General features: G+C 47.4%; 1 protein-coding gene across 1 annotated transcript in view; it reads left to right on the top strand.

Moving 5' to 3' along the window:
• Positions 1-24,613, top strand: part of LOXL2 (lysyl oxidase like 2) — a 94,185-nt gene that overhangs the window by 29,565 nt on the left and 40,007 nt on the right. Inside the window, exon 4 of the mRNA XM_066639369.1 lies at positions 15,228-15,439. Within this exon, the coding sequence (XP_066495466.1) occupies positions 15,228-15,439 (212 nt within the window). The remainder of the gene's footprint in view (positions 1-15,227; positions 15,440-24,613) is intronic.

Below are 24,613 nucleotides of genomic sequence, written 5' to 3'. Positions count from 1 at the left end.
CCCAGATTGCCCCCTCATTCCAGCCGCGTCTGGGAGATATTCTGAGCCTTGGAGAGGCGGTACACCACTGTGCACAGCCTCTCTGAAACTCAGAATGCCGCCCAAAGTTAATTTAACACAACTTGCGGTTTTCACAAGGCTCCAGTTGCGTTCAGAGCCCAGGTGGGCTGAAAATTGCGATTATCCATGATTTTCAGTGTCTGTGAGGGGTCCAGGAAACGGATCCTCCGCAGATACAAAGGCACCTCCTGTATATAAATGTTCTTAATAATTCTTTATATCTATTCACACAGAACAATTTCCAACCCTACCACTTTCCTTTTCTTGCCTGACTGAGTGCCCAATCCTATCCAACTTTCCAGCACTAATGCAGCCATGCCAGTGAGGCATGCATTGCATCTTGCAATGGGGGGGTCGGCTGTTGCATGAGCCTCCTCAAGGCAAGGGAATATTTGTTTTCTTACCTCGGGGCTGCATTGTGGCTGCATTGGCGCTGGGAAGTTGGATAGGATTGGGCCTTCACTCTCTTAACTTGTCATGGATCCGGTAAGTCACTGAGAATAGAGCTTTGCTGGGCCATTTACATCCCCCCTTTCTTTTTCTTTTAATTTACAAACTATGTTTTTTTGTGCATCTGAGGAGCCCACTCAATACACAGAATTCTCTGCACGTGGATCATTTCCCTGCTCCTGATAGGCACCAAACCTATTCAGTATTTGGAAGAGCGATGCATCGATGCTTGTGATCAAATGCTCATATACTTCCATGTACTTCTGCATTGCTCAGGCTTATAGTAGCTCTTTCAACATGATGGGATTCTTATGTTTGCAGGCTGTTTACTCCATTCTGTAGTTGGTTAACATTGCTACGGCCTGACAATGAAAAATCAAATTCTTCCAACTGATCACTACTGTAATTCCCAGTTGGAGATACAGTCTATACCTGCAAGCAGGCGTTCACACCCCCAGTGCTGTAACTACTGGAAGAAAAATGTTATACATGCAAGATACGAGGGAAGAAGAGGGAAGGGAATTATGTCCCTAAAGGTTACAATGCATAGGCAGCCCAGTCGCAAACAGCTGCCGCTTACGCGCGCCCCATACGTCATTTCTAAGATAGTGTCAGACAGCAGTGTCAGTACACACTCAGATGTATGGACTGAGACATTCTCTGGATGCCTCTGCCTTTTGAAGGAACACTAGATGACTGTGGCTGTCCAGACCCGTGGGAAAATATAGATATCAGAAGTCTGGAGTACACTGGGCAAAATAATGTGGGAAAGTTTGCACTAGGAAAAGGGTCTGGATGTGAAGTGAGACCCTTCCGTCTTGCCAGCATGGTACAGAGGACAGCGGGCAGCTATGGCCCAAGTAGGCCAAGCCACTGAAGGGACCCAGGGAAGTGGCTGCTTTAAGTGGCTGATTGGTGGGGGCAGTGCCCCTGTCGCGCACCCTCCTGTCATCTCCACCTGCGTCCGGGAAGACGTTCCAGGCTATTTCCGCCCTCCTCACTTCCACTCTCTGTGCTTTGCCATGGGGAGCAGCGCAGAAGGGGGGAAGGTGGGAGCCACTGCTTGAATAAAGCGCAGCAGGTATGCACATGTGGTGCACCCAACAAAAGGGGGATGCTAGTGTCTTGCCAGGGCGGGGCTGCACTGGACACAAGACTTTTTGAACATGAACCCTGGGCAAGGAACTGAGTCATGCCCCCTTCTTCCCCCTCATTCCCTACCTGGCTGCTTGGCTAGGGTGGGGCTTTTTGATCTGGAATGTGATTTATATACCTACCTACCTACCCATAGGGTTATAACTCTGCAAGTCAATAGTCCTGTTTCCTGCAAGGAAACTTACTGCCCAGTCCTATCTCCCATCACATTATAGCATGCAGCCACCTCAATGGAGGCTGTGCTCGGGTGCTGGTGGTGGTGGAATGATTCCAGCCTGCAGGAATGAAAATACTTTTTCACTTAGCCCCCAGTAGGCTGCTCAATCGCCTCTGGGTCTCCTTGGACCTACATCAGCTATAGAAAATATGCAGGTGTGCCCCCATATCCGCGGGGGTTCCGTTCTGGAACTTCCTGCAGTTACATGAAACCGCAGATACAGGCAAACGCCTCCCCCCCCCCCCAGAGCTGAGGGGAGCTCTGCTTGCCTCCAGAGGGAGCATGGGGGGGAGTGTGTGCAGGAGGGGCACAGACTCAATCTGTGGATATAGAAAACATCCCCCTGTATATAGAAAATTGGGAGATAAGGTATGGTGTGCTCACTACTGCTGGATCTGCCCCTTCCTCCTCTTTCATGTCCCCCAGCTCCTCCTCTGAAACATCCCGTTACTCCTCCTTCCTGCTCACAGCCTACCCCTGCCACCAATTCACTGGTACCTGCGGAGCCTCCTGATTCTACTGCTGTGGGCACTCTCACCATATATGGCAGCAGCCCAGCAGCGTGCAACAGCAACCCAGCTTTTGCGCCGCCGTACTTATGCACTGCCAAAATACTAGTTCCGGCAGTGCAAGGCCCCAGTAGGATTCCGGCCGTACCCTCCCAAGCGCTGAGTTAGGGAAATCAACATCAGTGTTTAAGAAACTCTAGGTTCCTTCTTGCTGGCCTTTATTGAACTCTGCCAACAGTACAGCTGGCACAAGTGCGACCACTTCAGGTGATCGTCGTATTTAGTAGGGGTTCACATTATAAGAAATGTGACCCTTTGCAGGGAGAACGCAGCTCGAGTGTTAATTTTTGCCGCTGTCCATGTCTGAGATATTAGCCAGCAAGGTAATAAGAGAATTACAGGACCGTGCAATGGGTTCTTGAACTGAATCAGCATATTAGCTTCCTCCAGCTGCAGAGCCAAAGTTTCCGGATGAAATAAGCTAGTCAAATTGTCTCTTTAAACAATTTGGCTTCCCAAAGTTCTCTGCAAACGTTGATGCCAGCTGTTCTCTCGCTCGACTCAAAACCATCAGGAGATACCGAGAGGTCTAAAGGGCTTGCTTGCATTCGAATTCTAAGGTCACATTTTGCATTCAGAATGCAAATTCGAACTACATGTTTAAAACTGGAGCGGTGAAATTGACCATGTGAGCGGTCAATTTTATACCCCAGGTGAGGTATAAAGAGGAGCAGGGAAGAAGTCTGCACCCTCTAAGGAAAGAGGAGGCCCCTGTTGTCAGTCCCTCAGGCTGGTCCCTTGGGTTCCAGCAGGGCTGGCCTCTGGACCACCTTCTCCATGTGACCTCAAGAGTAACCATAGGCAGGGGTTCCAACCGCCCCTGTCCTTCTCTGCAGGTTGGGGTGTGTGTGATTGGCCAAGATTGGCCTCCTTGGACCTTTCTGGACCTCATCCTCTATTCAGCTACCTTAGCCTCCCTGTGTGTTATGAAGTTCTCCTCACCCATCCACACTGCTCTTCCTGTCCCACGTCTCCATCCCACCCTAGCTCTATGGGGGCCATCCCTTTCACTGATGACCAGCCTCTCTTCCCCATGGGTTGAATGTCCTTGGCACCAAAGGCATTGAGTGTGGCTGAGGCACAGTGACCAGCAGGCCTGCTCCTTCAGCAGCAGACTGCTGCAAGCCATACCACCCCCTGTGTAGCCCTCTCCAGGCCCCTGCCATCGCCAGGTATGTCCAAGACCAGACAACCATTTCAGCAGAGTTTTAATATTTACTGTGGCTCTGCTCTGGGAGGCAGTGAAACAAATAACTCTCTGCATCTAGTATTTTGGAGAAGCTGTACTGGCAACTGGGCTGTTGGTGATATATCACTGTAGCTGTCTGCTGAGAATGGCCCTTGTTTAGGAAAGCGTTGCTTAGAATGGGAAATTGGACTAAAAATGCCAAAAAAAGAGGCACTCGGGAGGCGATTCCCACAGAGCCAAAAGAAGATGTGGAATCACTTGCAAAAGTTTTGGCAAAGCAAAATCCATTTGTCAGGCAAGGGCTTGTCAGGAACCCAGCCCAATGGACGGGATCATTACCAGCTGTTGTCCAGATGCTGGTAACCAAATTGGGTTAATCGTGGGCACTTAAAACTTGAGTCACTTTGAAGAGGTTTTAGCCCAATATTAATGTTGGGGAAAGCCATAAAGGTAGTTCATGTCAGGGCAAAAAAGGAAAGGGAAGACAGAAACAGAGGGCTTGAGTAGAAGGAAAAGGGAAGCCTCTATTGAGATGGGCAAGCCTTGGGCTACTGGCAATCAGATGGAAGGGATGTGAGCAGCCAAGGGCTGGGAGATCTTGCAGGAGCCAAGAGAGGATCCAGGGCTCCCATGGCTGAATGATTTAGGCCTTCGGGTTAAACAAACCGGCTTTTGGTTCTGTTGGGATTGGCATTGAGAGGTGTTGGAGAAATATTAGTGTCCAAATCTCATGTTTATTTACAAGTAGACCTTGAGCTCTGGGCCAGCTCCAACGTGCACCAGATCCCGTTCTAAGCCCCACTGCATTTGCGCATACCCCTCCTTCAGCTCTCCCTTAACAACCAGTTTGCACATAGTACAACTTGCACATCTAGAGTCAGCATGCAACTCTAAATTTTTGTAACTCAACCTGCAGAGTTCCACCAACAGCCAAGGATAGGGTGGGGCAGATCACCCAGAGGCCCAACCCGTACCTTAATTAGCCCATCCTGTGATGCTGCCCCTGCTCGAGGCAATTACAGTATTATAATTGGAAAAACACAATATTACAAACTATGTTTTCTGGTGTCTTTAATGGTTGTGTCTTTAACGGTTACAGAAATTCATCAGGTGGAGCTTTCTCCATCCCTTCTTTCCAATACAGGTAAATCTTGATTCATTGTATTTCTGCCTTGTTAATGAGAGTGCTGCTGAAAATTGGGTAGCAACCCTATCCAGCTGCAGTCTGTTTGGGACAGGAACATAATGTATGATGAAGGGAGCTTGAATAGAAAACTGTTCTGGCTATCATATAAAGTTTCCCCTTTATTTCCTTCAGATTTATGAGAAATCTGCTTTCCCCGTTAGCTCCAGTGCAGTAGCAAAGCTACTTCTTGCCTGTTCTTATACCTTATTATATACACTTCTCCATTCACCTTCATTGATCAAAATGAAAATTAGACTAGTCAGTTAATTAAACAAGTCAATTAATTGACCAGACCAGCAATTTTCCATGTTTTTCATCTCACAGCTAATTGACCTCTATGGTCTTCTCAATGGTCTTTGCATCTTGTGCTGTCCCTACCAGCTTCTGAGAGACTTGTCCAGGTTCTGTAGCTCTGTTCCTAGAGCAGCTGTCTGTCGTAATGAATTGTCTGTGCCTCTTCTCTGCCAGTGGAGCCGGTCACCCTAGAAACAAAGCTGCAGAACCCAGAACAGTTTTTCAGTGATTTTCAACGCTGTGCCACAAACTCCTGTGGCACACTGGCAGACCTTTCACGGCACACCAGTGTGCCATGGCACACCGGTTGACAATCGCTGGACTAGATCACTGGTCAGCCATACTAATAAAAGAAAATACTGGGAGTGTCTGCCCCTTTTTCATGGCGTCCAGGTTTTGTTACCTCTGCGTGATGGCCAAAGCCAGACCTGTTTCCACCACTCCCCTTCACACTTCTTCACTGGCTAAAGCTGTGATCCTAACCTCACTTTCCTGGGAGTAAGTCCCATTGAACACAACAGGACTTACTTCTGAGTAGGCCTGCTTAGGATTGTGCCCTAAGATTTTCCCACTCTTACAAAACTGTCTCCCAGTATCTTTTACACAATCCTTCCAGCCTGTGCCATTTTACATGAGGAGATCTTTTTATTCTCCAAGCATCTGAGTTGAGAGATGGTTTGAAAGAAAGAAAGAAAGAAAGAAAGAAAGAAAGAAAGAAAGAAAGAAAGAAAGAAAGAAAGAAAGAAAGAAAGAAAGAAAGAAAGAAAGAAAGAAAGAAAGAAAATGGAGCTTGAGTCAGTTTTTCTGGCAGACCTCAAAATCTTTTATATTGTGTGTAAAATCCTGGTAAAACCATTAGGAGCTTGAAATATCCTCTGAGGATACAGCCCATGATGTATTTCTTCAAAAATTGGCTATTCTCATCCTTAGCCAAGACAGGATGCAAAATACAACAGGAGAGGAGGGGATTTATTTTTGCAGTGCACAAGCCAAGTTCACTTTTTTTCCTGCTTTGCCTAATAGAAGCATTTGGGAAAGAGGAGGAGAACGGAGCCCTATTCACACATTACATTTAGTTCACTTATCATCTGTGCACAGTTTGCACATGATTTTTGAACCATAGGCATGTACAGTTATTCACATGGAATGTACAACTGACAGGCAGCAACACACGCCATTGGTAGTGCACATCAGAGGTCTTCAGCAAGTGGGTCAGGACCCAGAAATGGGTTATGACCCAACTTCATTTCGGTCAAAGCAGTGCTGTTGCCATCGCTTTGTTTTGAGACTCAGACCTGTGCACTTCTGAACAGCAACCAAAGCTAAGGGTCCTAGATGGGCTAAATTCCACTGGAGTCTTTGGCTGGTGGGGGAGGTTGTTTTGGCCAAGCTCCACCCCAGTCTTCTGTGGGTCCCCTCATCTCCCCCTTGCCTGCTTGCTGTTCTCTGCTGTGACACTGCCTCTAAGCTCTTGTTTCCCCTCTCTCTCCCTTCACCTATCCAAACTGAATGCATGCTGTAGACATGCACTCTCTACCCCAACTCTCCTCCCAATTGGCCTGGAAGGAGAGAAGGGGGTAGAATGACACAATAGCAGTGTGTGTGAATTGGCCACCTCCTGGCAGGCCAAGAAGAGGAACCATGGCTACTCACATGCCCACCCTTTTGCCCACTGGACTCATGAAGGTGGGTCCCATGTTGCACGCTGGGGTTGGAAGTGGGTCCCAGCTCTGGACAAACTGAAGACTACGTTTGCAAAACTCCTGGTTTCCATATTGCCTTTTAAGATGGAAGAGAGAAGAGGGTTCAGCTTTTACTTCTGGTAAAACAGAGTTGCATAATGAATCTGACTGCCCAATCCTATCACCCTCCGTGTTATAGCACAGGGGTGTCCAAAGTTTTTGGCAGGAGGGCCACATCAGCTCTCTGACACTGTGTCAGGGGCAGGGGGGGGGGAAGAATTAATTTACATTTAAAATTTGAATAATTTACGTAAGTTTACACAAATGAATATATTAAAGATGAACTTATATGAATGAATGAGGGTCTTGCAATAGCTCAGTGCCTATAAAAGGCCTTACACAAAGCAAGGCTGGCCTTTCCTTTGCTGCCACTGCTGCATCACAGATGTGAAAGAGCAAGCAGTGGAGGGAGCTCTCATCCCACAGCTCACACGAGAGGTCAAACAGTCACCCTCACGCTGAAAAAAGTTGCGTTGGGCCAGTGTGGGCTTCAACAAATCTCTGGAGGGCCAGAGGCTCATTGGAGACTGGGGGCTCCCTGAGGGCCGCATTGAGAGGCCTCGAGGGCCGCAAGTGGCCCCCGGGCTGGGGTTTGGGCACCCCTGTTATAGCACGTAACGGCACCAATGCTGTGTTGGGATAAGACAATCAGACAGCCTGCAGGAGATAAGTAAAAAGATACTTACCTCCTGTAGGCTGCCCATTTGCCTATAGGTCTATAGGCCATTTTGCTGGCGTATGTCCGAGGTGAGAAGAAGGGCAGGGAGTTTCCAAAAAGGGGGTGGGGGATAAGATCTGATGCTCTTTGGTGCCGCCAAGATTCACCTCTCTCTGCCCTCCCTGATCCTCTTCAAAATTCCCCTTCCCTGCACGTGTCATAGCCCTGCTGTCAACCTACCAGCACCAATGGAGGCCTCTGGAGCTGCTGCAGCACATGTGCTGCACCACTGCCCATAGCACATGGTGATAGTCCAGCTTTACCACTGCCACAAGTCCCTTGCGCTGCCAGAACACTCATTTCAGTGTTCGGGGGCCTTAATTTTATCAGAAATCTAGGGGACTGCAACTCGTGCAATAGCTCATCATGGGTTCTGTTCACCTTTTCTTGGCCCCATGAGCATTGTGCCCCCACAAGACTCCACATATGGCACTAATAATAATAATAATAATAATAATAATAATAATAATAATAATAATAATAATAATAATAACTTTATTTCTACCCCGCCTTTCTCCCCGAAGGGACTCAAGGCGGCTTACAACATATTAAAAAACAATTTAAAAACAAATAAAAACATATTAACACATACTAAAAACAGCAGCCAGAGTAAAAAAAATAGGTAAAAAGAGCATAGAGCAGCAGCAAGTCATAAAAGAATCAGGCCTGTAAAAAATATTAAAAGATGTTAAAAGGCCAAGAACTCAGAAGGCCTGTTTAAACAGAAGGGTCTTCAGGCCTCGCCGAAAGGTCTCAAGAGAGGGAGCCATTCTTAAGTCAAGGGGAAGGGAGTTCCATAGCGTTGGTGCCACTACTGAGAAGGCCCTATTTCTTGCAGCCGCCCCACGTACCTCCCTAGGCGGCGGCACTTGTAAAAAGGCCTTCTCTGATGACCTATTCCTTCCTAAGGTTGTCCTCTTGCTCCTGGATGTGAGCACTGCTGACTTTCTCCCTTGCATCCCAGTGAAGCTGCCCTTCCCCACAGATTCCCCGCATCTGAAAGTTCATTGCAAAGGAAAAGGAAAAAGACGGAGGAAAATTAGATTGTGTTTTAATGCCAATGTTTATTCCAGCAGCCTGAGAACACATGTTCAAGTGCGTTGACCTTAATGTGCAGCAAGGCTGATGGCTTCTTATTTACATGAACGCTTGCGGGAGAAGAGCGCAAATGGATTCATAGCTAAACCAAGAGACGCTGCAAAAATTCAGGCCTGCCCAGTGATGACCCACTCACGTGGGGCAAATGTGTGCATTTTCCTAGTTTTTGTGTGCCGCCTGCACGTGCTAGAAAGGGATGTGCTGTCAGGCAGAGAGCAGGAGCATGATGGAAACTCCAAACAGCCAGATGAACACATGACGAATGGGAGTGTTCCACGGAAAAATATCAGTTGAGAAAAATCACCCTTAGATGTTCTTGAGAAAAGGATATGCCACGTTGAGCCCATTTGCAGGCACTGCAGTTTGTGTATGAACTATGCAAACATCAGCGTGTTGCAAAAGTGTTTTTTTTTGCAACACAGCGTGAGCATGTGGCTGCCGGATATGTCCACAAAAAGATGGCAGCATGAGTGCTGTCCTGTCCCAGCCATAAGAAGGAACCCAGATGGCCGGGAGAGCCACCTGAACGTGGCAGTGTATGTTATCCAAGCAGTCGGACCACCATAGTAGAAGTGAGCTGATCAGGCTGGAGTCAAAGGACTTCGAGATGCTCCAGGTTAGCAACTTGTCCCAACAGAGGCTAGAGCTCAACTGGAGGCTTATACAGTGGACCCTTGGTTTCCTCGGGGGATCCATTCCAGGACCCACCCCCTCCACAGATACGGATTTCCATGGATAATGAAGTCTTCAGGGAAGGCTTCACAGGACCTCCTGGGTGTGACAGGAAGTGCCTTCTGGTAATATTCCAGAAGTCCTGTGAGGCCCTCCAGCCACAGGATCTGCACCAGCAGATACTGAAATCTGCGGATGCTGAGCCCATAGATAAGGAGGGCCCACTGCATCCCTTTTGGGCAAGATGACCCCTCCCAGGCTCTTCCCCAAGAGTGGAGAGCCTTAAAGGGACAGTCTTCTAGCTGAAGCCTAGCAGTCCATCAACTCACTGTCCATTGCTGGTGCATTGTTGGCACTGGTGAACAGATACTGGTGATTGTGAGTACTCTGGTGTAGAGGATTCTCTCTCTTGACTGGCTCAACATCCTTCATAGCTTGCACCTCTGGCTGTTCTAATTCAGCCACTTCCTCTCTTCATAGATAGAGATCAACGTTGTGGCTGATGCTGACATTTGAAGGAATGACAAATGCGATTGCTTGCACCTTCCCACACCAAGAGAGTTCCCCATTACATGACGAAAGCCCTCTGCACTTGCTTCTGTATGTGTGGACAATCCTTGCCAACTTTATGAACGCACAGGGCATTGAATGCCCTCTTGGATGACTGAATGGTTCTCCTCCCATCTTGCAGTGTGACATGAAATATTGTGTTTCCTGGTCCTTTTCAGTAGCACCCAGTGCTGCAGGGTGGAGGTGGGAAATGGGCAATTATGGACACAAACACAGGGCAATGTGTCTTCCATGGCACAGAAGGGAGGGGTTAGAATTTGCCATTGGGATCCCAACATGGAGAGCCCAATGTGATGTTGAAGTCAGAGTGTTGCACCTTGACTAGAAAAATCTGCATTCAAGTTCCCAGCCAGCCATGAGGCTTAAGAGGTGATCCCATCCCCTGCTCCACTCACAGTAAGTTTTGTAGCGTCACCTTTGGAATTGCCTTTAGGATTGTCAAGTATCTCATGTGACCTATCTAGAACAGAATGCCATTTTTATCCTCTGGTCATTCTTCGGCAGGTCATTGTGTGCTCCTTAATAGCACTTTAATTTTTCAAGCTGTACTGTGCACAATGGCAGGTTTTACAAGGTGTGTATTTTATCAAGTCCATCTGGAGTTTTCCGCCAGCCTCTAGCACAATGGGCACCCACAGCTTCAGAGGGGTCAGGTCTGCAGCTTTAGTGCTGTCTTGAGAGGTGCCAAGTTGCCGAGTGGAGAAAAATCTCCAGCAGAGAATAATGTGCTTACCAAAAGAATGTTGTGCATTGTGAAATTGGCCCCCGAAAAGAAAGAAAGGCCCCCTGGGCAAGCACTGAGTCATTACTGACGCTTGGGGTGTCGCTGCTTCCGTGACAGGGAGGGCACCGGGACGCAGGTTGTGTCTGTTGTGTGCTCCCCCGGGGCATTTGGTGGGACGCTGTGAGATACAGGAAGCTGAACTAGATGGGCCTTTGGCCTGATCCAGCAGGGCTGTTCTTATGTTCTTAACTACAATTCCCAGGAGCCCTTGGAGGTCTCTTGTTATCTGGTGTGCTCCCTGGGGCATTTGGTGGGCCACTGTGAGATACAGGAAGCTGAACTAGATGGGCCTTTGGCCTGATCCATCGGGGCTCTTCTTATGCTCTTATATTCTTATGGTTTGCCACTGCCTTTCCCAGTCATGTGACCGTTCCCCCAGCAAGCTGGGTACTCATTTTACTGAACTTGGAAGAATGGGAGTGAGTCGACCTCGAGCTGGCTACCTGAGATCCCAGCTTTTGTGGGATCGAACTCGGGTCATGGGGAGAGTTCTCACTTGCAGTACTGCGCCACATGAAAATTGACCCCAAGTTTCCCCCCAAATGGGGACAGTTGTCCTTCTGAATGGGAAAGGACAGTCTTAAGACCACATCCCGGGAAACAGTTTGATCATCATCAAAAAAATAAATGGCATTAGTATCGCACTTTCTTGAATGTACAAAACACGTGAATGATCTCATCACAACCCTGTAAAGTAAATCATGTCATTATTTTATTTATATAATTTTTTTTCATTCCCAAACCATTGGATCCTTTTCAGTTTAACAACATAATTTTAAAAGGTTGCCTTGTAGGTAAGGAAGTAAATAAACAGGCTTGCCTTTATAAATAGAATAAACAGCCCAATCCTATCAGTACTTCCCACCAATGCAGCTGTGGAGCAAGCACTGCATCTTATGGTGGGGGGGTGGCAGTCATGGGAACTTTTGTTCCCTTACATGTGGGCTTACTTGTGGGCTTCCCCAGTGGGCTGCTTCCATCAGCCATTTTGCTGGTACAGAACCAAGGTGAGTATGGGAGAGGGAAGGAGCAAAAGGTACTGGCGCATTTGAGAGCCGCTGGTAACTGCCCCCTTCCACCCCTGTTCTCCCTCCCCTTCCACACGCCCATTCCCGCCCTTTCTGCCCTGTTCTGCCCACCACCTACCCCTACTGCTAACTCACTGGCGCTATTGGATGGTATCCTCTCCACCAGCCCGTGCATGCAGCTGCCAGCCTGAAATCCTGTGAGTGGCTGCCATATGTAGTCTGTGTCCTAAGCTCCAACATAGGAAAGTGGGCTGGGCAGGGGATGGCAGGAGGCGCAATTTTCTGCTGTTTTTCTCTTCCCCATCGTTCCTAATGGGGTTACTCCTACCTCTGCCCACTCTGTCATTGGCACGGTGTTTTTCTGGCGTTGAGGACGTGCCTGTTGTCTAAAGGGGGCTATGACAGGGTGTGTGTTGGCTCCTGCTCAACCATCCCGCATCCCTCCTATGACCTCCCCACATCATTCTGTAATTCTCACAGCAGAGTTGCGCTGACATCGGAGTGACATCCGAGCTACATTGGTGTGTTTTTCTGAAGCGGCACCCACATCCCTGGTGTGTCTGTCGCCAGGCAGAGTTCTATGTCAGAAAGGCTGTTTTTGCATGTACACTGGCATATGTCAAGGATAAGGTATTAAAGCTGCAGTCCTATACCCACTTACCTAGGAGTAAGTCCCATTGAACTCAGTAGGGCTTATCAGACATGCCAAAGATTGGGCTGGAAGTGAATGGCTGCTGGAAGAGGGCCTTTTTGATTGTGGCACCCTGACTTTGGAACACGGAGACTGTCCTGGTGCAGAGGCTACTGGCTTTTAGCCACCCTGTAAAAACTATTTTCTACTCTCGTGCAAGAGCGTACTCTGCAAGCTCAATTAAGTTTTGACTACTGCTGTTTTTAGGGATGTTTACTAATGATGAGTTATTTTATTGCTTTTTAAAAAAAATGTTGCTTCGGATATGAGCCATCTTGGACAGTTGACTGGAAAGATGGGCGGACACGGTATTTAGTTAGCTAATGAATTAGTGGCCAGTGAAGCCAAGCGGTCCAGCTCTGAAGGCTACTTCATAAATCTTAAGCCCAGCTGAATGGCAGAGGCTGCATCGCATACATCATTCTATATAGACTGCATTGCATATATCTTGGGTTTTGAACCGTGTTGGAAAAGGATTACTCACAAATGTAGAGTAACTTGAGGAAGTCCCTAAAATAATCTTGATAGCTCAGTCTAGAAAATGTGAAAGTCATAAATGCAACCATTTCTCTTTCACTTTTTTGTATTAAAAACTCAAAATCCCCAACTGCAGGGGGCCAGAATGTGCACATTCTATGAGCATGTATGTCCTGCAACACACTGGGCCAGCTGGACGACTGTTGGTCATGAAAGCGATGTGAGATGCTGAGTCCATGGATGAAGAGGGCCCACTGTACAAGCAAGAAAAAGAATGTTGTAAAAGCCATGGCTGGCATGATTTAAATCCAATGAGGCCTCATTCCCAATAGGTTTTATTTTCAGTTAGCCACAGTAAGTCCAAACTCTCCTCTGGCCTGCTACCCTTTCCCCTTCAAAAGCATTACAGTTATGACTGCGGACTGAAAAATTCCACAGCCATGATGTCATCACAGAAGAACCCTCTGAAATTTTTACAGCGGAGGCTTTTCCTGACAACTTTATATAAACGTCCAACTGCTCGGTTTGGGGTTTCTTCCCCCCCCTTTTTTTTTCTTTTTTTCTTTCCTTCTTTCTCTTCCCTTAGCTGCCTTCCCACTTAATATATTTTCCCAAACTGTTTGAGCCTGAATTCCGGTGAGGTTTGCTCCATGACTGATGTCACGTAGACCCAGAATGTGAAAATTAGTCTTTTTTGGTGACTCATCATCACCCAGCTTTTCAGTTGAAAGGGAAATCCAGGTCATAGTTATGAGGCCATAAAACCCTCAGAATCCTCACATGGCCAGCACTTCAAGCCATTCATCCTTCCCCTGGTAAGGCATAGCCATCATTGGAGAAAAAGAGGGGACAGTTTTACCCCGTACATTTTATTTATCCTATCATGGATATCCTGTCCTTCCTCAAAAACCTTTGGGGTGGTCTACATAGATGAGAACTATCCCATTCTGTCTTCACATTCTGCGTGGTCAAGTTGAGTGACAGTCTGTGGTGGTTATAGGGCCGGATGCATTAAAAATCACTGGTTTCTGAAGTGGGGCCTGGTGAAGTCACAAGCTGCCAACCCTTGAAAAATCAGATCTGGTATAGGGGGTGCAGAAATGTGGCACCCCCTGTATGGGGGGCCCTGTGGCATTGAAGCAGGCTCCTGCAGTGCCCCCCAAATAGGCTGAGATTCATTTTGCTGCCTGACTGCCTGAGAATAAAGTAAAGCCTGGTTCATTTTGGGTCACCTGGGAATCTTACACCTGGCCCAAGGTTGCAGTGCAGCAAGGTTCCAGAGTAGGGGCCCCCCGAGGGTTGCAGGCAAGGCAGCCTGAGACTGACATCTGCCCTGAAAGCTCTTGTTTGCAATGGGAGAAAATGTAGCTGCAGATCTTCCTGCTTGCAGACCTGTTAGAAATAAACCCTGGAGCAGCAAAACACTTCCTGCTGCTCCAGGGAAATTGTAGTGGGTGGGGAATCCCTGCCTTTCCATGCAACTGGTGAGGCTGCAAACCGCCATGCAAGGGCTCACTTGCAAGTACCTTTTCTGAGGTCAGCTGCCCCATCCATGGCTGGGCCACCTATCCACTCAGGAACCATGCACTGCCTTGGCACTGTTTCTAGCTTCCCCCACCAACCTCACTAAGAGCTGGGTCATTATGGATACGGAGCCTGGCATTACAAAACCTACCTAAGAGGGTTGTTGTGAGGACACAAGGGGGGGATGATATATGCTAGGCTTTGAGAAAGGTGGGATGAAATGTGATGAATACGTACAGATATATATACAGTGGGCCCCCAGTATCCATGGGGATCTGTTCCAGGACTCCCTGTAGATACCAAATTCCGCAGATAATTAAATCAGTGACCAGAGGTCCTCTGAGTCCTCCAGCTGTGGACTCGGCACCTGTGGATACTGAAATGCGCCTATGCCAAGCCTATGGATAAGGAAGGCTCACTGTATTTATGTATTGCAAATATATAGCATACAGAATCCAAAATAAGGAATACCCCCCCCCCCCAAAAAAAATCTCCCTTTCTTACAAACTGAAATCAGGTTGCTCTTTGCTTTACAAGTGAACAAGTGTGCAGAGTTCTTCTCACACCTTGATTCTGAGCTGTGTACTATGCAGGTGGTACGAGCATTCCACCAGCACTAGGTTTCTTAGGATTGGGCCCTTGGGTTGAAAAGGGCGCTTCAGATTACCCACTGCCAGCAGAGCTGCTTCTAAGACAGCAAGCTGGAACCTGGCCTAAGAGTTCGTTCAGCTACTTACAAACAAACGCTGGTCTATTTTGTTTTATCTGCACAACTTGTCTCAACTTCCCACTCCTCTTCCTAGAATATGCATATCCGAGTGGAAGACATCCGAATCCGGGCCATCCTCTCTGCCTTCCGCAATCGGGTGCCTGTCACAGAGGGCTACGTGGAGGTGAAAGAAGGAGGCGTCTGGAAGCAGATCTGTGACCGAAAGTGGACCCCGAAAAATTCCCGAGTTGTCTGCGGCATGTTTGGGTTTCCACACGAGAAGAAATACAACGTCAAAGTCTACAAGTAAGGGTTTAAAAGGATCAGTTGTGTTCTTGACCCTTAAGTGTTGATCATGTTTCTTAAACACACTTAGAGCCCCATTTAGGAATACATGTTTCCTACTCAGGAGAACTTTTTCCAGTCTTTTTGCTTCGTTTCTTCCAAAACGATTTCCTTCACTGTAAAAGTGGAACAAATACTAGTTTAAACCACCACATGTGTTTACAAGTCCAGCCATGCAGAAGTGCAGGCATCCACCGTATCCCCGGGTCTCGTATCCACAGATTCAATTATCTGTGGTTCTCTGCCCCCCATTCTGGCAGAGAATCTGGCAACATTCTGGCAACTCCTGCGACTCTGCTGGAACCAACCATATTGTCTTCTGCCTTTCCATTGGACCATTTCAGCGACGTGGAGAGGGGGGATTTGCTGCATGGGTAACAGTCTATCCTCCATATCTACCTTACCCAGGCTTCGCGCACTGGAGAGGACACTCTGTTCCAGAACCACCATTCAGAGCGCGATACCATAGTCTTCCAAGACTGAAGGATGCCAGTGTAATGTATCTTCCCCCCATGTGCCCATTACTTATCTGTCTCCTTTTACTAGCTCACCAAGCACTCATGTCTCTTCCTTTGCAACCTGTTATAGCATGCTAGGAATGGCATGCTAGAAGCAGTCAGCTGGAATTCTGGAGGAGGGAGACAGCCAGAGCAATGGGGTGCAGGCCGCCCCAGGTGATGTGCATGGGGGTGACACCACTATGCGCCAACATTTTTTAAATCTTGGTATTTTCAAATAATACTATCATGTTTCAAATAATACTATCATGTTACATATCAAGCGATGTGTGATTTCATGCAGAACGCAATGAAGCAAACCACATTGAAATATCCCTATTCTATCAAAAGTTATAGCCAAAAAATCAGTGGGGGTGGGGCAAAGGTACATCACCACGTCCACCACCCAGGGTGTTGCCCGGCCCGCTGTATGGGAGGTGTATCATAGGGGTGACACACTAGCCTCCTGTACTGGGTGATGCAAACCCTAGTGACACCACTGAGCCAGAATTCTAACAGGAAGGAGAAAACTGCTGAATCTTATCCCCTTCATTTTAAAACTCTCTGCCCCTTTTCTGTCCTAGAACATACACCATCAAAATAAATGTGTGGTGTTTTTTTTAACTTACCTCCTGTTTTTACTTACCTCTGGGTCTCCCTCCCCCCACCATTGGATGCAGGGCATGCTTTTGGTGCAGCTGCATCAGCACTGATGGAGGGAGATAGGATTCTCTCTCTAAAGATCTTCTAAATTCATGTCTTCTGCAGTGTCCAGTAAATAAGGTCCTCAAGGCAGCTGCAGAATAACTGGTGTCAAGCAATAGCCAACACTGTTTTTTTGTACCCGAAGCCCATGACCTATGGAGCAACAGTGGAGGGCAGCCCACAGGCACAAAGCTTGTAGTTTTGTGCGCAAAGCACAAAGCAAGCCCCCTTCTGGCTTGCGTGACGCAGTTTCCCAGGGTCTCTACTGGCTTTGCTTCCTGGTTTTCATTAGCAAGATAATAATGACCAAACGAAAAGGTTCAGAGATTGGAATTGTGTAAAGTCCATGTGCAGCACCAACAATGAAAACTGCCTGAGTAGATATTTCCTTTGCAGGCACCAGTAAATGCAGTAAGTGCTTCCAGGTGGTGTTAATGTCCTATACATGAGGACAGCCAGTCACATGTTTACATCAGTGTTCTTGGTCCCTCTGGGATTCCCAGTGCTGCTGTTTATATCTGAACCTAATGCATTGCAAAACAATTAGCCTCGATGAGAACTGAGAGCCAAACCACATGATGTTTTAGCGCATAGTCTGGCTCTGCATGTTTGTGTTTAAAGACTTAGGGCCCAATCCCATCCAACTTTCTAGCACTGGTGCAGCCACAAAGGGAACAAATGTTCCCATACCTTGAGGAGGCCTCTGTGACTTCCTCCCCACCACAGGATGCAGTGCACACCCCATTGGTACAGCTACACTGGCAGTGGAAACTTGGGTAGGATTGGGAACTTAAATAGCAACCTGTCAAGGGCAGATCAGGATCAGTAGAGGGATGCATAGGGAGGGGTGTATGTTAACCCTTTCAGTTGTGCCCTAGTCCCAATGAAAACAAACACCTCACCCCAAAGCTGCTGGTGCCAATGGCAGCTTCTCTCTCAAGGCAGAGAGATAGCTTAGAGAGGGGTCCTTTGATTTAAAACCATGCTGTTAAAGCAAGCAAGGTTAAAATACTTCTTTCCCAGACACCACAGTTCACTCCTGGTCCTGTCTAGAGCTGCTATTTAAATTTTTCTTTAAAAAAAAAAAAGCACACTATAGCAAGTCCTCACTTGAAATTGTTTTGTTTTAAATCATTTCATTATAAAGTCGATGAGAAAAAAAAATGGATTCCTAACAGGGACCACTGCCTGGGTAGAGTTTGCACATTCTCCCCATGTCCTCGTGGGTTTTCTCCAACCTGGAAAGCTCACATTTATTTCAATGTTTAATATTAGAAGTGTTTTGGTTATTCATCTAGATCAGTCATTCTCAAACGTTTAGCACAAGAACCCACTTTTTAGAGTTCAAAACTGTCAGGACCCACCGGAAGTGATGTCATGACCGGAAGTGACATCATCAAGCAGGAAATTTTTAGCAATCCTCGGCTGCTATCCTATCCACACTTACCCAGGAGTAAGTTCCATTTACTATCATTGTCAAAAGCATATTCATAGTAGCCTGTTAAAAGTACCAATCTGTCACATTTCCCCAAATGCAGTCACGTACCATGGTAGCATCAAGTCTAATATATTAAAAATAAAATATTGAAATGAATGGAGAACCACCTGAAATTGGCTCACGACCCACCTAGTGGGTCCCGTCCCACAGTTTGAGAAACACTGATCTAGATGTTTGGTGATGTTTTTGTGACCAGAAATATGCTGTAGGAACTTAACTCTTGTTTGCATATATCAATTAGCCAACAGTAAAATTGGTTTCGTTATAAGTTGTTTCGCTTCAAGTTACCATTTCCAAGAATCTATCAACAACCTTAAGTGAGGACTTGCTGTACACATTTATCCTCTCTTTTCAGTTTGACTCTAAGAGGCAGCCCCATGTTGACGGCTTCTGTTTGACATGGTGTTGACTCATTTAGCTAGGTGGTCCTCCATCAATGTGTATCTGGTTATCTGCTTTTTAACTAGAATTGTATCAGGTTAGAATTCTAGCAGCACTGATCCTCCAAGCCTGTTTTCAGACTCTTGGGTTGCTACACTGGAAGCCTGAAGATGCTTTTGCCTTTAAACTGGCCAGCATGATTAATGAGGTCAGGCCTCTGGGTTGCTGATTTACCAACACTATGCCCCCCCCCCCAAGCTTATCAGAGGGTTCCTCCTTGAGAAGAGCAGTGATGGTGGCCAAGCTTCCTTGAAAGACTGCTTGTCCTCCACTACCCATTTTCCCCTGTAACGTTCAGTCATAAGAGGATCCAGGCAGAGGCAGCAAGGGGGCAGAAACAGAGAGCAGCCAGGAGTCCCAGCAGTCAGAGTCTGACTCCTTTTGTAAGACAGGGGCTGCAGTTCATGCTTTGCACACAGAAGGTCACCAGGTGCAATTCCTGGCAGTGTCTCCAGGTAGGATAGAGGAAAAAGTCCTGTCTGAAACCTCGCTGAGTCACTGCTAGTCTGTGTCGACCGTACTGTCCCAGATGGACATAAGAACATAAGAACATAAGAACAGCCCCACTGGATCAGGCCATAGGCCCATCTAGTCCAGCTTCCTGTATCTCACAGCGGCCCACCAAATGCCCCAGGGAGCACACCAGATAACAAGAGACCTCATCCTGGTGCTCTCCCCTACATCTGGCATTCTGACTTAACCCATTCCTAAAATCAGGAGGTTGCGCATACACATCATGGCTTGTACCCCATAATGGATTTTTCCTCCAGAAACTCATCCAATCCCCTTTTAAAGGCGTCTAGGCTAGACGCCAGCACCACATCCTGTGGCAAGGAGTTCCACAGACCGACCACGCGCTGAGTAAAGAAATATTTTCTTTTGTCTGTCCTAACCCGCCCAACACTCAATTTTAGTGGATGTCCCCTGGTTCTGGTATTATGTGAGAGTGTAAAGAGCATCTCCCTATCCACTCTGTCCATCCCCTGCATAATTTTGTATGTCTCAATCATGTCCCCCCTCAAGCGTCTCTTTTCTAGGCTGAAGAGGCCCAAACGCCGTAGCCTTTCCTCATAAGGAAGGTGCCCCAGCCCCGTAATCATCTTAGTTGCTCTCTTTTGCACCTTTTCCATTTCCACTATGTCTTTTTTGAGATGCGGCGACCAGAACTGGACACAATACTCCAGGTGTGGCCTTACCATAGATTTGTACAACGGCATTATAATACTAACCGTTTTGTTCTCAATACCCTTCCTAATGATCCCAAGCATAGAATTGGCCTTCTTCACTGACGCCGCACATTGGGTCGACACTTTCATCGACCTGTCCACCACCACCCCAAGATCTCTCTCCTGATCTGTCACAGACAGCTCAGAACCCATCAGCCTATATCTAAAGTTTTGATTTTTTGCCCCAATGTGCATGACTTTACACTTACTGACATTGAAGCGCATCTGCCATTTTGCTGCCCATTCTGCCAGTCTGGAGAGATCCTTCTGGAGCTCCTCACAAGCACTTCTGGTCTTTACCACTCGGAAAAGTTTGGTGTCATCTGCAAACTTAGCCACTTCACTGCTCAATCCTGTCTCCAGGTCATTTATGAAGAGGTTGAAAAGCACCGGTCCCAGGACAGATCCTTGGGGCACACCGCTTTTCACCTCTCTCCATTGTGAAAATTGCCCATTGACACCCACTCTCTGCTTCCTGGCCTCCAACCAGTTCTCAATCCAGGAGAGGACCTGTCCTCTAATTCCCTGACTGTGGAGTTTTTTCAGTAGCCTTTGGTGAGGGACCGTGTCAAACGCCTTCTGAAAGTCCAGATATATAATGTCCACGGGTTCTCCCGCATCCACATGCCTGTTGACCTTTTCAAAGAATTCTATAAGGTTTGTGAGGCAAGACTTACCCTTACAGAAGCCATGCTGACTCTCCCTCAGCAAGGCCTGTCCGTCTATGTGTTTTGAGATCCTATCTTTGATGAGGCATTCCACCATCTTACCCGGTATGGATGTTAGGCTGACCGGCCTATAGTTTCCCGGGTCCCCCCTCTTTCCCTTTTTAAAAATAGGCGTGACATTTGCTATCCTCCAATCTTCTGGCACCGTGGCCGTTTTGAGGGACAAGTTGCATACCTTAGTCAAGAGATCTGCAACTTCATTCTTCAATTCCTTAATAACCCTTGGGTGTATGCCATCAGGGCCCGGTGACTTATTGATCTTTAATTTATCAATGAGGTCTGAAACATCTTCTCTTTTAACCTCTATCTGACTTAACTCCTCGGTTAGGAGGGGCCGTTCGGGCAGCGGTATCTGCCCGAGGTCTTCTGCCGTGAAGACAGATGCAAAGAACTCATTTAATTTCTCTGCCATCTCTAAGTCTCCTTTTATCTCCCCTTTCCCTCCCTCACCATCCAGAGGGCCAACCGCTTCTCTGGCGGGTTTCCTGCTTCTAACATATTTGAAGAAGCTTTTATTATTCCCCTTAATGTTGCTGGCCATGCGTTCCTCATAGTCTCGCTTGGCCTCCCCTATCACCTTCTTACATTTCTTTTGCCACAGTTTATGTTCCTTTTTATTCTCTTCATTAGGGCAAGACTTCCATTTACGGAAGGAAGCTTCCTTGCCCTTCACAGCCTCTCTAACTTGGCTGGTTAGCCATGCGGGCACCCTCCTGGATTTAGTGGAACCCTTCTTTCTTTGCGGTATACACCTCTGCTGGGCCTCTATTACTGTTGTTTTAAGCAGCCTCCATGCACTCTGGAGAGACTGGACTCTTTTTACCCTCCCTTTCAACCTCCTTCTAACCAGCCTCCTCATTTGAGGGAAGTCCGCCCGTCGGAAGTCAAGGGTTTTTGTTAGAGATTTGCCTGGTATTCTTCCCCCAACGTGCACGTCAAAACGGATCGCAGCATGATCACTGTTCCCCAATGGCTCAGTAACGTTTACATCTCTAACCAGGTCCTGCGTACCGCACAAAATTAAATCCAGAGTCACCTGTCCTCTGGTGGGCTCCGTGACTAGCTGATCTAAGCCACAGTCATTTAGCACGTCAAGAAATCCGGTCAAGAAATGGACAATGACTCTGCATAAGGCAGCTTCCCTTAGAGAGTATTGGGTGTGTTGCACAATGAGTTAATATGGGCCATGCTGACAGGCCACATAAATGGAGAGCATGCATGAGAATCTGACTCAGAAAGTGCATTATGCTTTGGTTCCATGGCTCACATGGATGGCAGATGTGGAAAAAGGTCCCTGAATGAGGAAAGCTTAAACACCACTCCCCTAGGAATCCACGTGTTTTCTTTAGGGCTGATTCAGAATTATTATAAGAAGAGCCCTGCTGGATCAGGCCAAAGGCCCATCTAGTCCAGCTTCCTGTATCTCACAACAGCCCACCAGATGCCTCAGGAAGCATTGATACATCTTGTACTCCCCTGCATCTGCCATTCAGAGATAACTAACTTCTAACCTACTTCTAATACCAGGATATACCCACACACACACACACACACACACACACACACACACACACACATATCATGGCTTGCAATCTGTGATGACAATCTTTTCCTCCAGGAATCTGTCCAATTCCCTTTTAAAGGCATCTAAGCCTGGTGCCATCCCAACATCCTGTGGCAAGGAGTTCCGCAAATTAATTACACGCTGGGCAAAGAAATATTTTTCTTTTCTAACCATCTAGCATTCAGGTCAATGGGAGAGCTTCAATCTCCCTATTTTAGGCTCTACAGTGCTGGCAGGCAACCAGGACCTCCCCATCTTCCCAGCACGTTCCTCTCTTGTCTATTGAATTTACAACACGCTGCCTAAAAGATTCCGCCCAGATTCCACTGAATCTTCTCGCCAGTCACTTGGATCCAGCCCTTTTGACACGTGCCTCACTCACGCCTCTCGGTTGCATTCTGCATCGTGCTGTGAAAGGGCCGTGATTCCACAGCTGGGAAAGCAGTTCCCAAGGGTGGGTTTCCAATTCCAGTAGGCTGACTTGGTATTTCTGCACACTGGGGGTTCAGAGGAACTTCCCCACACACACCCCCACACCTCCCTCTCTCCTTGCCCACAGAACCACCAATGAGTCCATTCTCTGCTCTGACCGCAGCTTTGACGTGCTGAGGTAACCCACGTGAGGCTGTGGTGCTTTGCGATGGTGAGAGGCGAAATGATTCACAGATGGCTCCCTGGTTAAAGTAAACAACTGAGTTCATTGCCTTGCTGGCTGCCAAACTTTCGCCCTGGAATGTAATGCAGTTTCTGCATTTGATAATGCGGTTTATGTTCAAGGAAAGGCAAACGAAACCTCTGGGATCTTGCTATCCTACTGTTTTCCTTATGGGGCTGTTGACTCCTCATAAGACGAGCCCTACTGGATCAGAATCAAATGTTCCAGCTTCCTGCTTCACACAGTGGCCAGCCAGATGTCTATGTGAAGCCCCTAAGCAATGCATGAACACAAGAACCCTCCTGTGTTGATGTTCCCACCCCCAGCACTTCCTTTAAGTTCTTGAGCTATCATAGCCGATAGCTATTGACTGCATTTATTTATTTTTCACATTTTTTATACCACCCTTCTTCCAAGGAGCTCAAGGTAGTGTACATAATTCCTCCCCTTCTTTTGTCCTCACGACAACCCTGTGAGGTAGGTGAGGCTGAGAGACAGTGACTGGTCCAAGGAAGCTTCATGGTGTAGTGGGGATGTGAACCTGGATCTTCCAGGTCTAAGTCCAACTCCCAGACCACAACACCATGACTCCTCCATGAATTTGCCTTATCCGGAGCATTGCACAGATCTACTAGGCAGGGACAGCTCTCCAGGTGGGGCTCGGTGGAACATACGCCAGGCCATGCCAACACAAGGACCCACAACCATGCCCTGGGAAATCCTGAGGCAGTGAGGGGAGGGTCTGCTGCAACCGCTGCTACTGCTGTTGCTGCACCCCACTGGAAAGCAAAGGCCCATGAAGGGGTTCACCAAATGACTTGTTGGGGTGCAGCAGGAACAACCAACCACCTTCTTTCTCCAGTGCCCTTTAAGAATTCCAAGATGTCCTATCCTCTGACACTGGCAGGGCAAAAAAGAGGATAGCCTGTTGCTATTCTCTCTTTAGTCTCTCTTTTTAGTCTCTCTTTTTGCAGCTGTGTTGCCAGAACAAGAGTTCCAGAGGCTCAGTGACCCTTTAGGATTGGGACATCAGAACTCACCAACCACAGCTCACCTGTGGACCTCTGTTGAAAGGATAGATGGGTGATGGAGGACAAACTGTCTTTTATGGAAACTTGTCAGCCATCATTTATCTTTTCACCATGGAATTCATGATAAGCTTCTGAGGAATCCTTGTGTTGCCCAGAAAAACATAATTTAAAAGACGTGTTTCTTGTTACTCCCTCTAGTACTTAATTTATTTTTAAAAAGAGAGAAAACCCACTTTAAAAAAAAAAAAACTTCAAAGGCCGATTGTATCCCCTAATTACAGATTCTTATCTCATGGTCTCCTTCCCTCCCTTTTTTCCTCACAACAGCCCTGTGAGGTAGGTTAAGCTGAAGTACAGCAACTGGCCCAAAGTCACCCAGTGAGCTTCATGGCCGAGCACGGATCTGAGCCCCAGATCTCCCCTATTGTACTCCAAGGTGTCTTCCAGTGTACCTTACTGGCTATCATATATGGGAGTGGATGGGTTGAGCTGTGCTTATACATTAGGGAGCTGTGCAATGCTCAGGTTCAGATGTGTTGCAATTTGTATTACTCCGTTCATTCCCAAACCGATTACAAAAAGCAGGTTCGGGAACTGAAATTAAACTCTCATTAATTGCCCAGTCCTGGGTCAGAGAATTGTGCTGAGACTGGGCCACAGATATGGTAGGATTAAGGCTGTCTGCGCTTCAGAGTAGTTCAGCCTGAGTCTGGTAGTGGCGTTGAAAGGCCTATGCCCAATTTTCACTCAGACACAGCCTGATGGCAGAGACCTGCCTTGTGCCTGCAGA

Source organism: Tiliqua scincoides, chromosome 11 (genome assembly GCF_035046505.1).
Source record: "Tiliqua scincoides isolate rTilSci1 chromosome 11, rTilSci1.hap2, whole genome shotgun sequence".
Lineage (NCBI taxonomy): Eukaryota > Metazoa > Chordata > Lepidosauria > Squamata > Scincidae > Tiliqua > Tiliqua scincoides.
This window is presented reverse-complemented; position numbering and strand designations above follow the sequence as displayed.